General features: G+C 40.6%; 1 protein-coding gene across 3 annotated transcripts in view; it reads left to right on the top strand.

Annotated features, from left to right (window-relative positions):
• LOC146367510 (neurocan core protein-like) overlaps positions 1–12,372 on the top strand; it is a 50,741-nt gene extending 38,369 nt beyond the window's left edge. For all 3 annotated transcript variants that reach the window (XM_084911485.1, XM_084911484.1, XM_084911483.1), the window contains 7 exons: positions 3,756–3,869; positions 6,438–6,489; positions 7,593–7,699; positions 8,074–8,156; positions 8,381–8,525; positions 9,503–9,685; positions 11,180–12,372. In XM_084911485.1, coding sequence (XP_084767611.1) covers positions 3,756–3,869; positions 6,438–6,489; positions 7,593–7,699; positions 8,074–8,156; positions 8,381–8,525; positions 9,503–9,685; positions 11,180–11,298 — 803 coding nt within the window. In that variant the 3' untranslated portion in view covers positions 11,299–12,372. The remainder of the gene's footprint in view (positions 1–3,755; positions 3,870–6,437; positions 6,490–7,592; positions 7,700–8,073; positions 8,157–8,380; positions 8,526–9,502; positions 9,686–11,179) is intronic.
• Positions 12,373–13,161: the final 789 nt, after the last annotated feature.

Raw genomic sequence — 13,161 nt, forward strand, 5'->3', positions numbered from 1 at the left:
AAATGAATGATTTGTTTCCCACCCGAATGGCTTCATGTGCCTTAAACTTGATTGATGAATCTTTTCATTGAATAGATTTCTGTGCTGCTGATGGACAGAAACGAAAAGCAGAGCAAAGCTAATCTACTTTGCAGAGGTATAAATAGAGTTGAAAGCTGCTGTTCTCTGTTATTTGTGACTTTGCAGACAGTGATGCTACAGATAGAAAGAACAAGGTCAGAAAGCCCAACCGGCTGCCATGTTTTACAAAACCTACTGACGGTGACGCGAATAAAACTATAAGACAGAGAAGGTGTCGGTTTCACCATTTATTTCTCAGCATGTAATTCAGTCCCTGACTTTGAGCTACTTATTATTTCAGCTTAAAAGATGAGATCTGAATTGAGCCTGCCGAGGTGTTGTGTTGTTGTGGCCGACCAATCTAAATATAGATTGTATTGATACCAGCGCTGGTATTGGATACTGGATATAGAATACTAGTGCAATACGCTCGATACTTTGTTTCTCTCCTCTAAGTGCAGTATGTAGCCCACTGAATTATGTTAAATAAAATTTTTTTTGGAAAAGAAAAAGTATACCACAAACATACTGAATGAAAAATGTCTGAATCTTTTTGTGTTGACTGTCACGTCTATTTTATTTATAGCCTAGAGCACATTAAAAACAACAGATGTTGACCCAAAGTCCTTTAGAGACAGGCACATTTACATCCCAGGTCTCAAAAAAAACCCCAGTTTACATGAAAATCTCAAAGTTGTGCTTTGTTGTGTGTATTGTCTAATTATTGTGGAAAGTAAAAATGAGTTAGCGGTCATTAAAATCTGTTCAGATTTTCCACGATTCATCTCATAAATCATGACACACAGCTCTCCCCTACATAAACTCCATCTACAGGTTAAAAGGATCACTACTGGTATTGACAATACTGGCCCTGTATTTACATGGTATCGGATCAGCACCACTGGTGGTATCAGGAAATCAGATTGTGTTTTGATACAAAAACACACATCTGCGTAGATTCAACTATGGATTGCATGTCTCTTCATAGAAAAACAATATTTAAAACTGCCAATATGAACCCCAAATACAAATGTGTCCAACACACCATTGCTAACGATCAGATTTTCACACTAAAAGCATGTGTTGGATTTTTTTTGTAGCATTTTCAAAGTGTTGCAGCATACCCAGTACTGTGCCAAGTGCATAGGTTGTCCAGGGGTTTTAGAGTATGCAAGCAAAGGACATAACACCAGCAAAAATATCCCACAATGCAATGCATTCATGACACACATAACAGCCACTGCCAGGTGGTGTTCAAGTCAGCTGAGGCTCATAACTCTGCAATTTAGGTGTTAAGGTGTTTAAATACAGCTTTCTGGCATATTTTCTTTTTAATTTGTTACTCGGTTCTCTCAAAATGAGGTCAGGTTACCATAGAAACACTCTCTAACCGTTTATAGGTGTATATTCATGCACTAAATATCTGAAGCTGCTGTTCCCTTGCTGCATCATGTGCGTGCAGGAAAGTCTAAAACAAAGCCGAAGTCACGTTCTCTGTTAATGTCTCTGTTAGTGTCAGCGTCACAGTATCATTACACCGGAATATAAGGTGTTTCCTGAAAAATGTATGTATATGAAACGTTTTCAGGAACTGTATTAATGCTGTGAATACTGATAACGTCCCAACATACTGTACACATTAACTTGACTGACTCCCTAACATGGTAATATTTCAGAAGAAGTGCTTACAAGCCTCATTCTGTCTCTGCACATCCCAAAGCAGACACCAGAAGCACTTTCGCTTCGGGACTGTGACCCTTTGAAACCGAGATATAAATCTGCCTTGAGGGTCCAGATTTGTTACTTAACACATGCTCTGCTTATTAAACAGCAAGTCAATCAAGGAAGCGAGTCAACAAAACAAACCGCACACACACAATTGCATGCACAGTAGCACCCTGTTCTTACTAAGTTTTGTGCGTTCAGTCACGTAAAAATGGACGGATGGACAGGCAGACAATCAAACTGACAGCCAGCAGCCGATGCGTGGGCATGATGCAAGGCTTTGTTGTGGATTTGCAGAATTTGCAGTATTATGTCTCTGAGGAGCAGCATCCCCTCTGCATAATGGATGAGCGGGACAATCGGATCAGACTTTTTATATTGAACAACAAAGAGCTGCACTGATTTTAATGCGGGAATGAGAGAGTTAGTGGTGCGTGTTGAACTGTGTGTGGTTAACAGTGCTCCCACTGATCCCGAGGTCATTCAAAGTCAGGCTACACATAACAAGACCGGGGGGTTCGCATGCATTTGTTATATTTAGGAACAGGTGCCTGTGATTTTGATGATTTGAATCATGTAAGACTGAGTTCAACATTCAGTACATCATTTAATTTGAGTTCCAATTAAAAAAAATAATGTCAGTTTGGTGCCACAGAAGCCAAATCCTGCACATCGTGCCTTTAAGGTAGTTTTTTCTTCTGAATACAACATGTGAATTTTGAGAAACTTTAGGAATTTGTGCTCTCTTGAGTTGATATTTGATTTTAGGGACAAACAACATTGTTTGGTTGATTAAAAGTTTCCACACAGAAGAGTGGGAACTCTTTTTATAAACAGATAAATGATTTAAACTGAAGTCATAAAAGGAAAAAAAAGGCCCAGAAACAATCTCACTGTGCATCCTGAAACACACACAACCGCAGGTCAGCCCAGATTAAAAATTAATCCTTTTGCAGCATCACACTCAGGCTGAAGTGTGAAAGTCTCGCATGAGGCTAAAGGTCATTCTGGGCTGATCTGTCGCTCAGATTTAGCTCTTCACAGCCACTGGCCTTTTCACTGCTTTTCACTGGAACTAAGCAGTCATTAAGCTGAGAGGAAATACTTTGAAATTCTGTTGAACTTGAAAGTCGCCTTCTTTCTACACTCTTGCTGTGAGTTTTAATAGATTTCTGCAGTGCTGGGGTGCATCTGTTATTCTGTGTCAAATAAAACCCCACACTGGTGAAGGAAGATTACATGCCCTCCATTTATAATGAAAAAGTGATATTTTATTGATCTCTGTAGAGAAATGTTCTCTTTGTCTGATTTAAAAAAAAAACAGAGAGGTTAGAGAGCATAAGCAGCTGCAGAGCTGGAAGGGTTTCTGTTGTTGCTTAAGGCCTCTTAAGGTTGGGGGCAGGATCTGCTAAAACAGGAGCTTGAACCTAGATCTTTTGGTCAGACTCTGCCTTTCTGCTGGGTTATCCATCAAATTTACGCCTGTTCTTTAACTGCATTTAAAGAAAAGCATTCCACTGTGTAGCCTACTACTTCTCGCTCGTGCAGTTGTTTGTAAATGGAGACAATGCAGAGAGAGAAAAGAAGAGAATAGACACATGAAGTCAACCTTGGATTCGGTAAATGCATAAAAAGAATGTAATAACACTAGAAAGGCTTTTAGAGTGCCTTCCTCTGTGAGAGAATGGGGATAAATAAGGAATGTAAGAGGAGATTAGACTGTCTGTATTCTCCTCACACCCCGTCTGAATTATGATAATGTACTCAGCAACATGGACACATTTCAGTGTTTAAAGCAGGACTAATAACCAGCTCATCTTGTGTCAGAGCTTGAGTGGCAGCAGACGCCCACACTGTTTTATTTTTTTTTGTTCTGAACAGCATCACTTCAGCTGAATATGTCCTATTAATTTGAACCCTAATGAGATCTGCAACCCATCTGTTCTCACTGCTTTTTCCCTTCACCGCAGACGTTGACGACTGCCAGTCCGAGCCTTGTGCAAATGGAGGCACTTGCATCGACAAGATCGATTCCTTCCTCTGCCTTTGCCTGCCCAGCTACGGAGGAGACATGTGTGAGAAAGGTGAGAGGCTGGTGCACGCACACACAAACACATACATGATTAAATAACAGATTACTCCGAGCTGTGTGAAAGGAATTATTTTGCAGTCTGTGTTTGAAACGGTGCTGAACTGTAATTCGGCACATTGTTGTGTACTGGCCTTTTCACCTTTGTGACGCTTGCTCTGAAAGGTTTGTTGCTAACTGTGCTGGTGGAAATAATCCTGATCAGTGTGCAGCATCTGTTACTGCCGTCTGTCATACCACAATATCACAAGGGTGGGTCGCTTTGCAGATATCAGACAATGTATCTGAGTATCACAGGGCTGCAGGGTGACAGATACTGACTGAATTTGGCCATGCACGTAAATGCACAGACTATTTTCAAAGCGTCAGTTAATATTTCCACCGTTTTTCGTCAGCACCACACATCCACACTTCCACAGGTTTGTGTAGCAGGTGATAAGAATAAAAAAACTTCTTCTACTGTGTGTGACGTGAAACTAATGTTGATTTATCATTTATGACTAGTAATTGTCATAAATGCAGTAATTGTTTTATGTATGTTTGCATAAATGCAACATTTAAAATGGGAAACTGGCATTTTTGATCTCTCTTGGTGGATATAATCTGTGCCTTACTACAGATGATATTCAATTCAATTCAATTTTATTTATATAGCTCCAAATCACAACAACAGTCGCCTCATGGCACTTTATATTGTAAGGTACACCCTACAATATTACAGTGGAAGTGATTTTGCACAAGACAACTCAGTGGATAACTGTCTTGCAATATTTTTGCAGAAATATTTAGATGCTTTACACTGAAATTAGCAATACAACTGTGTAAAATATGCACAAGTTACAAGCATCATTCAAAACTCTTCCTCACGTAAAGTACAAATGTATTAGCATCAAAATATGTCTAAAGCAAAAGTCCTTCTATTACACATTATAAAATCATATACAGTATATTATTCAGAATTATGAATACATTAATAATAATCTGGGGAGAGGAATACCATTTCCTGGTGCTTTAATAGTTACACCTTGCCATGTTATGTTAAAAGGAAACCCAAACAGTTCCTGATGATTTGAGCTAACAACCAGTGTTATCCAGCTGGAAGAAGTCGTTAAAAAACAGGTACACTGTGGTCATAAAGGGATGAGCACACCCAGCAACAATACTCAGGTTGGCTGTAGTGTTTAAATGATACTCACTTGGTAACAAGGAGCCCAAAGTGTGCCAAGAAAATATCTCCTGCTCCATTTACACCATCATCCAGCAGCCTGAACTGTTGATCCAAGGCAGGATGGATCCATGCTTTCATGCTGTTTATGCCATTCTCTGTAAACTGTAAAGTTGTTGTGTGTGACATCAGCAGTTTCTCAAATACTCAGACCTGCACCAACAACCACGCCAAATCAGCTTTCATCCCTATTCTGAGGCTCAGTTTAAACTTCAGCAGGTTGTGTTGAGCACGACTACATGCTTAAATGTATTGAGTTGTTGCCATGAGACATGCCAGCCTTAACAAGCAGATGAAGATGTGTAGCTACTAAAGTACTTTTGTAGATAATAGCCCATTTTTAATGACCCCAGGAAGAGTAGTTGTTACCATTGCTGATCTGGATGCACGCAAGAAAACCTTATTTATAAAAAACCTTTGAAGCATAAGTTCAAAGTGCTTGAAAAAATGAATGTGGAAACAAAAAAGATAAAGGAGACTGAGAAGATGATATACAGTATAAAAGTAAAAAGAATAAAGTGGACAGCTGACAAAATGTTTTTCAATTCTTAAATAAAAAGTCAAAGGAGATGGAACAGCTTGTTCAGTCCAGAGGTTCTCCTTGTTTCCAAAATTTGTGTTGCAGCCTTGTGCAGGGTGACAGATACTGAGTGAATCTCCTGTGAGCACACACACACACACACACACACACACACACACACGATTTTCTAAGCTTCAGTTAATATTTTCATGAGCATGTGCATCATGCTTGTGTGGTACATGGTGCTAATCACCCACATACAACTCTCTCAAACTCACACACACACACACACACACACACACACACACACACACACACACACGCACACACACACACACACACAACGCTGATTCATCTCTGCACTGGTCTCGGACACCTCCAGCTACAGATCCGTCCTCCTTGTGTGTGTGTGTGTGTGTGTGTGTGTGTGTGTGTGTGTGTGTGTGTGTGTGTGTGTGTGTGTGTGTGTTTGCCTGTGTTTGTATGTGAATGTCGTGCACTAGTTGTAATGAGGATTAATGAATTTCTAACCTTTGTGGTTATAAATGATTCTACGGGCCTTGGTGTTATTAATGAATACCAATAGTGCAGAGAAAGAGCCACGTGTGCTGAGAATGGAAAAGAAGCCTGTGTATAATTACAGTTCATGTATTTTACTTCTGAAGATGCCCGAGTCATATGTTTTAGTCTTTATTTGCTAAATGGAAGGGAAAAAAACGAATTTCTGCTTCCTTATATAGACTATAGCATCTCACATAGCGTGCTGTATTTGACTATGTTTAAAGAAGAAACAATTTAACTTCCCTTCCTCTTTACAGATGTTGAAGGTTGTGAGCACGGCTGGAGGAAGTTCCACGGCCACTGCTACAGGTAAGAATCATGGAAAACGTAACCAGCTTACTTTACTGCTCTGTGCCAGTTTACTCAGGAAAGACTGAGAAAATTAGCAGAGAGAAGTTGTAGGAATGACTGGATCCTGACAGAGTCTCGATGCTGCTGGTGATGGACCAGAGTGAGATGCCCTAGATAACATGGATGAGCTGGAGGGGAGATTCAAATTAATTTGTATCAAATGATAACAATAGTTGCCTCAACGTGCTTTATATTGTAAGATAATAGAAAGAAAACCCAAAAATCAGATGACCGCCTGTAAGCAAGCACTTGGTGAAAGTGGGGAGGAAAAACTCCCTTTTAACAGGAAGAAACTGCTGGCAGAAGCAGGCTCAGGGAGGGGCAGCCATTTTTAGCCAAGTCATACTTTAACCATACATTAATATAATACTTTATTCTCGACATCCATTACCAGTTTAGAATCACCAGTTAACCTGCATGTCTTTGGACTTTGGGATAATCCAGAGAACGTGGAGGACACAGCTGGAAAAGAGAACATGCAAACTTCTATTAGCATTAAAAACAGAAGCCTTCTTGGCGACAGTGCTCCACTCCACAGCGCTGGTTGCACATTTTGAGCATCCTCAAAGTTTCATATAATGAGGTTAGAGCCCGATGAGCCAAAAGGACAGGCTTTGGTCGCCTTCTGACACTTTTCTCCACTCTTGGCTGTTAATGGTGTCGCTGAGAGCAGATAACCTTAATATGTTGATCTCAGGCATACAGGAAAACTTCTTTCTGGGAGTGACAGCTAAAACAACTCTAAAAGAACTTGTTTCAGGTAAACAATGAGCAGAGGAGTCAAGTATAAGACAAACAAGGATTGTTATTTTGAACTGTGAATTATGCAACGCTACTCTGGCAGAAAATATTGTGCTGGAAATGAGCACAATAGGTAGGCAGATTAACTTGGAGCGCATGGATCATTAGCGAGGAAGTCTCCTCCAACGTGCTTTTGACGGAGTTAAAGTAGAGACTGAACACGGGAGATCAGATGTCTCGTTTTAAAGTTGAACATCATTTAAATCTTTTGGGAAGCATAACATGTGAATCAAATCTGCTTTCACCGTGTCGTCCCACAGGTACTTCACCCACAGACACACCTGGGAGGATGCAGAGAAAGACTGCAGAGAGCACAGCGCCCACCTCAGTAGTGTCGTCTCTGCTGCCGAGCAGGAGTTCATCAACGGTATGTCTGACGGGTGATTTTGATTTATTCAGTCATAATCTTTCGAAAGAAAAAGAAGGAGACAATCAAGACAAATGGCACAAATTAAACCCAACACTCTTAGGAAAAAAAATATTAAAGCAGAACAAAGTATTAATATCATACATCACAAACAAGGGGCGTGAAATCGAAGCTTGAGGGATAAAAACAATAAAAGGTAGAGTGTGAAAAAAAAAAAACCAAGAAGAGAAAGCAGCAAGTCACAAAAAACATGATTCACAAATTCGATTATACGGAAAAGAGGGAGAAGGTGGCGGTGTGATGCTATCAGATACATAAATAAAGATCTTACAGAAGCAGTTAAATGAAAGGAAGCCATGTACTGTTCGTTCCAGGTCTCGGCCACGACAATGCCTGGATCGGTCTGAACGATCGCACAGTGGAAGAGGACTTTCAGTGGACCGACACCAACGATTTGGTCAGTGATCGCTTTTTACACTTCCTGTTTTCAGACTGTGAAAAGTCATCATAATAAACCAGCTCAATAGGAAACACAAATGAACAAATACCTTTTTGTTTAAAGCTCACAAAATCACACACTTTTTTTTTCTTTTCACTTAAAAATATGACAAGAATCCCAGCCTGACTACAATTACAGATGAACTCAAATCCATCTGAAATCTGGTGTTTGCTGCCGTGCAGGTTTACGAGAACTGGAGGGAGAGCCAGCCCGATAACTTCTTTGCAGGTGGCGAGGACTGCGTGGTGACCATTGCCCATGAGGACGGCAAGTGGAACGACGTGCCCTGCAACTACAACCTGCCCTACATCTGCAAGAAAGGCACAGGTACTGTAACAATGCTCAGCTCACTAACAAAACTGAAAAAGGTCTTTTCAGATTGTCGGACAGGGAAGGACGCTCCCTATCAAAGATCTCCTGTCTTTACATGATTGGGTTTTCTGTGTACTTACCAGCTGGCCACCAGTTCTCATGCAGAAAATCAGTAGTTGGCTACACTTCACAAGTTGCTTTTTTGCTCTATAAAAGGTCATCGCTGCAGACGCTCCAAAAATTGACAAAATGCACGAGTGAAGGCTGAGATTCAGGCTAAAACCTGTATTGATTTTTGAGAGGAATATCAATCTAAATCTTCCTCTCATTGGCAGCTCTTTTCCCCCTGGCTCCACTTACACTTGTTCAGGCAGAAGAACTGAAACTGCAGTTATTGTCCTGTTCTCAAACGCCATGTGAAATTCCTACAAGCTGTTTTTTGTCAGCTTTTCTTGATACTTACTGTACCCAAGCCTTTCCTCTGGGATTCAGTCAACCTAAATGTGAAAGCAATGAGATCACATAGACTTGGGGGAAAAAAAGAAAGAAGACATGGAAGACCATCAAGAGGCCTTAGAAAAGGACGGGGAAGGATAAAGGAGGACAGGGGGAGAGGGATTAAGTCATTTGAGAGTGTTTGCTTGTCTGGCTGTGGTCTCATGGCTCTGTGGTTTGGCTGTAGTCCCTGTCTACTGCAGAGACTAGCCCCTTAAAACAGCTCTTTCTGTCAGCAGATACAGCAACAAGGCTGCCATCTAGAGGCAGCGCACTCCTGCAAATGACGACCTTCATGAGTTATTGTTGTGCATATTGTGCGATGCTTTCATTTACTATACATTAGCACTTACATTAAAAAAAAATATGCGATGACAGCTATAATGGGTATTTATTAGTGTGTCTGTTCTAATTAATGTCAAATAAACTCTGGATGTCTCTTCAGGAATTCAGCCTTTTTTGTATGAGTGATATGAGGCTTCTCTGTTTGTTTGTAGTGTTATGCGGGACCCCACCTGCGGTGGAGAATGCCCATTTGATAGGTCGGAGGAGATCACATTATGATATCCATTCAGTGGTGCGCTACCAGTGCTCTGAAGGCTTCTACCAGCGCCACATCCCCACCGCACGCTGCCGGGCCGATGGGAGCTGGGAGCGACCAAGGATCATCTGCACAAAGTGTGAGTGGTCGCTTTAAACTGAAAGCATCATGTATGAGGAGAATTTTTTTTTTCCCCACATACAGGCTGGGTAGAAGTTGAGATGTGAAACTCCTTTTACTTTTTTATTACACCATAACATTGCAGCAATGTAGTGACTTTGGAGCTCTATAATAGTGACTGTGCCACCAATACAAGTTTTTTATTGATTATTTTCACGCCTTGCTCCTCACTTACAAATTCAGACGGTTCTTCCAGGTTGTTGTTTTATTGAGTCCCTTTTGTCATTAGTTTCTGAACTGGTTGGGCAAATTTCTTGAATCAATTTTGTAATTCAGATTGATTTATATGCATATATGCAGCAAAATGTTAAAGCAGACACACAAATGAGTTTAACACATTGAAAACCTTTAATGCAGGTGTCAAAATGAGGTCATTGTGTAAGATACATTAGTGTAACTACAAAGGCAAGCCCATTTGATGGTGAGCAAAACGCAGTGGTCAGATTCACAGTGGACTCCTTATCAAAACTTTTACCATATACATCAGTATATCACAGTAATGAAACAGTGCATGAAACATCTTCTCACACACGTCTGTTTGGTCACAGTTTCTTGTTGAATGCATATCTCTGTATGTCTTGACTGTCCTCTGCACTTTTACGTTTTCCTATATCGCATCATTTTTCTCCCGCTACACATCCTTACTCCCCTCCGAGCGGTACGCTTCCGCCCTTATTCGTGTCTGAGCAGAGTGCTCCATGCTCACAAATCATGTCTGTGGCACTCTATAAACGCTATAAATGTGTGTGACAATACTCATAATGCCTGCGATCGTATTTTGACAAGTAGAGCCCGTAAATGATGACTTCATTCATAGTTGTGAGACAGAGACAGAAGATTCATTGTTAAAGTCTGAAAAGAAATGTTCTCTTTCTATTGTGCACAAGGACACTAAGTCAAAGCAACTGTAAAGATCTTGGATGTAAATATGACCTCACACACACACGCACACACACACACACACACACACACACACACACACACACACACATAACAACGCAGTAAAATATGATTCATTTAAAATCAGTGAAATTACAATCCAAGCAGCTCCTTGAAGATTTCATCAAACCCGATAATTAGCTTCAACCAACCTCAGAGCTTTAAGTCTGTTAAGTATCATTTATTAACTCTTTCCCATCTTAACAAAGGTGACTCACTAATAAATAATGTATCAGCTCATATTAGGCTTTTGTGTAGCATTGAAGAGTCAGCTGATTAGCGATGGGAACCTTCAGCAAGGAAATATATTTTGAGTATTTGAGTATTTATGGTTCAACTACATACTTAAGGTTCTTTCAGAGCAGATCATTTAAGAGTAAGAAAATATATGCAGAGATTTAGGCAGTGAATATGGGATTTTTGTGTACAGTGCAGTAATTGTACACAGTGACAAGTGTGTTGTTCATCTACTGCAGCTCATATACAACGTGTCACCATTTCCTCCCCTCTGCAGCTCGACGACTGCACCGGTACCGACGCCATCACCGCAACCAGCGCCACGACCACCACGGCCACAGGAGACACGGAGGAGAGGGACACAAGGCCAGAGAGGACGCACACAGCTACTACTGAACCAAATAATACAACATCCACAATGCCTAGGTGCTAACCATGGCCCATAAGGAAAGACAGTAGATCACAGCAATTTCCATTTGCCCTTCTCGCTTCTAACCACTAACCGTGCTCTCTGCTTAGCTTTACTCCCCCAGTGAATAAGATTATCCCCATAATCTAACCTCCATGCTTTTTGATGCTTCTTTTTATTTTCTCTCTGCTTTCTTTAACCGAGGTCCATGCGAACACTGACTTTAGCACCGCCCTAACATCCGCCCTCCCAAACAGTAACTCCTCCACTCATCTACAAACTATAACCTTCTCTTGGTCTGTCAGCCTGACAGCAGTGTGTGAACGTATGCATGTAAGACAGAAACTTAGAGGAGTGCCAAGTCACTTTTTTGGAAAGGTTTGCTTGTTCTACATGAAAAAAGTAACTCATTTTAGTATTCTGTTTACAAAGCACAGATGTAATTGATGCAAGATAGTCCTGGTATCCCAGCTTTTTGTACGTGTACTGTAGCTGTTACTTTTCCATAGAGCACCTGAATAGCTGGTCTCTTTTATTCTACTGACGTGCTTTTTTCTAATATCTGTTTGTGTAATGTTACTATTTATTATGAATCATTTGCTAGTGAACATGCTCTTTTTCTTACTTATCCTTTAGAAAGCTGACGTAACACCATTTTTCTATACCAATATGTAAGTCCAACAATCAGTCGATAACAAAATTAATCATTTGATTGCCTCTAATCTCTGTACTGTAAATATTGTGATGTGTGTTATTGGCTCAAACCTGATCAATAGCTGGACCTTGTCCAATCCGATAGACTCCCCAATCCCCATAAGCACTCTCAGCTAATGTATACGTCCCATTGACATAGTTTGTGTGGGTGGGATTACAGAATAATTTGAGATAACCACTTGATTGTAGCTAATTTGCACGGCCATATTTACACGATGCGTAGAATGTCACTCTTTTTTCGTCTCTTGTCTCTTTGATATTTGATCTGTTATCCACTTTTTTGGTGTTATGACTTTTTGTCCTGCTGTTGTACTCCATTCTTAATAAAGCGAACAAAATGGACAAAAGTTCTGCTTTTCATTCATGCTATCAGCTGTTTTTCACTTTCAAACTCAGCGTAGTTTTGCCACGAGGTCATGCTCGACCCAGAACCTGACCAGATCAGTTAATCTGAGTCGGGGGTTTCCCCCCTACTATTATCTCTCTATTTTGTTTTCGCTCCATAGTGTAGTGCGAGCTAAACCTCAGTTCCAGCTAGAGACAAAAATGCCCTGTGGGGTTAAACTAAGAAGAGCATCTGGTGTAAAACTTTGGAGCTACTCGCTGTGGTGACCCCTTGCGGCAAGGGATCATCTGACTGTAGCATCCGGATTTTGTCAATAAGAAGTTATGCTTAATGGTTAATTTAGGCAATAGATAAACTGAGGGGCAACATCAGGACTCAGTATAAGATGAATACAGATCATTTCAAGTGAATTATGCATGCTATTGAGTTGAAAATGATCATAAGTTTTTCACTTTAAAATACTTTAGCCTGGGTAAAGTTACAGAATCCTGCAAGCCGCTTTGCAACCCACCTTCACAACAGCTCCCCGTCATGCTACATCTGACTTAAAGTGCCTGTTCTCTTCTGTACAGTGCTTTTGTTGATGCTCTACTCACCTGAAGCGGCAAAATATCTTCTTTTGCAAAGGTGGCCTTGATTAAAGTACACCTCCAGGAGCAATTTAGCTTTTGAAACACATACTATGAAGTGCCCAGCGGGACGTTTTTGGCGTGATGTTGATGCTAGAGGAGGTTTGGAGCTCTGCAGTTATTGATTCAGCAGAGCATTAAGACTTTTACATGGTATGTGC

The sequence above is a fragment of the Perissodus microlepis genome, chromosome 18 (genome assembly GCF_051167445.1).
Source record: "Perissodus microlepis isolate ML-2025 ecotype Zambia chromosome 18, ASM5116744v1, whole genome shotgun sequence".
NCBI classification, from domain to species: Eukaryota; Metazoa; Chordata; class Actinopteri; order Cichliformes; family Cichlidae; genus Perissodus; species Perissodus microlepis.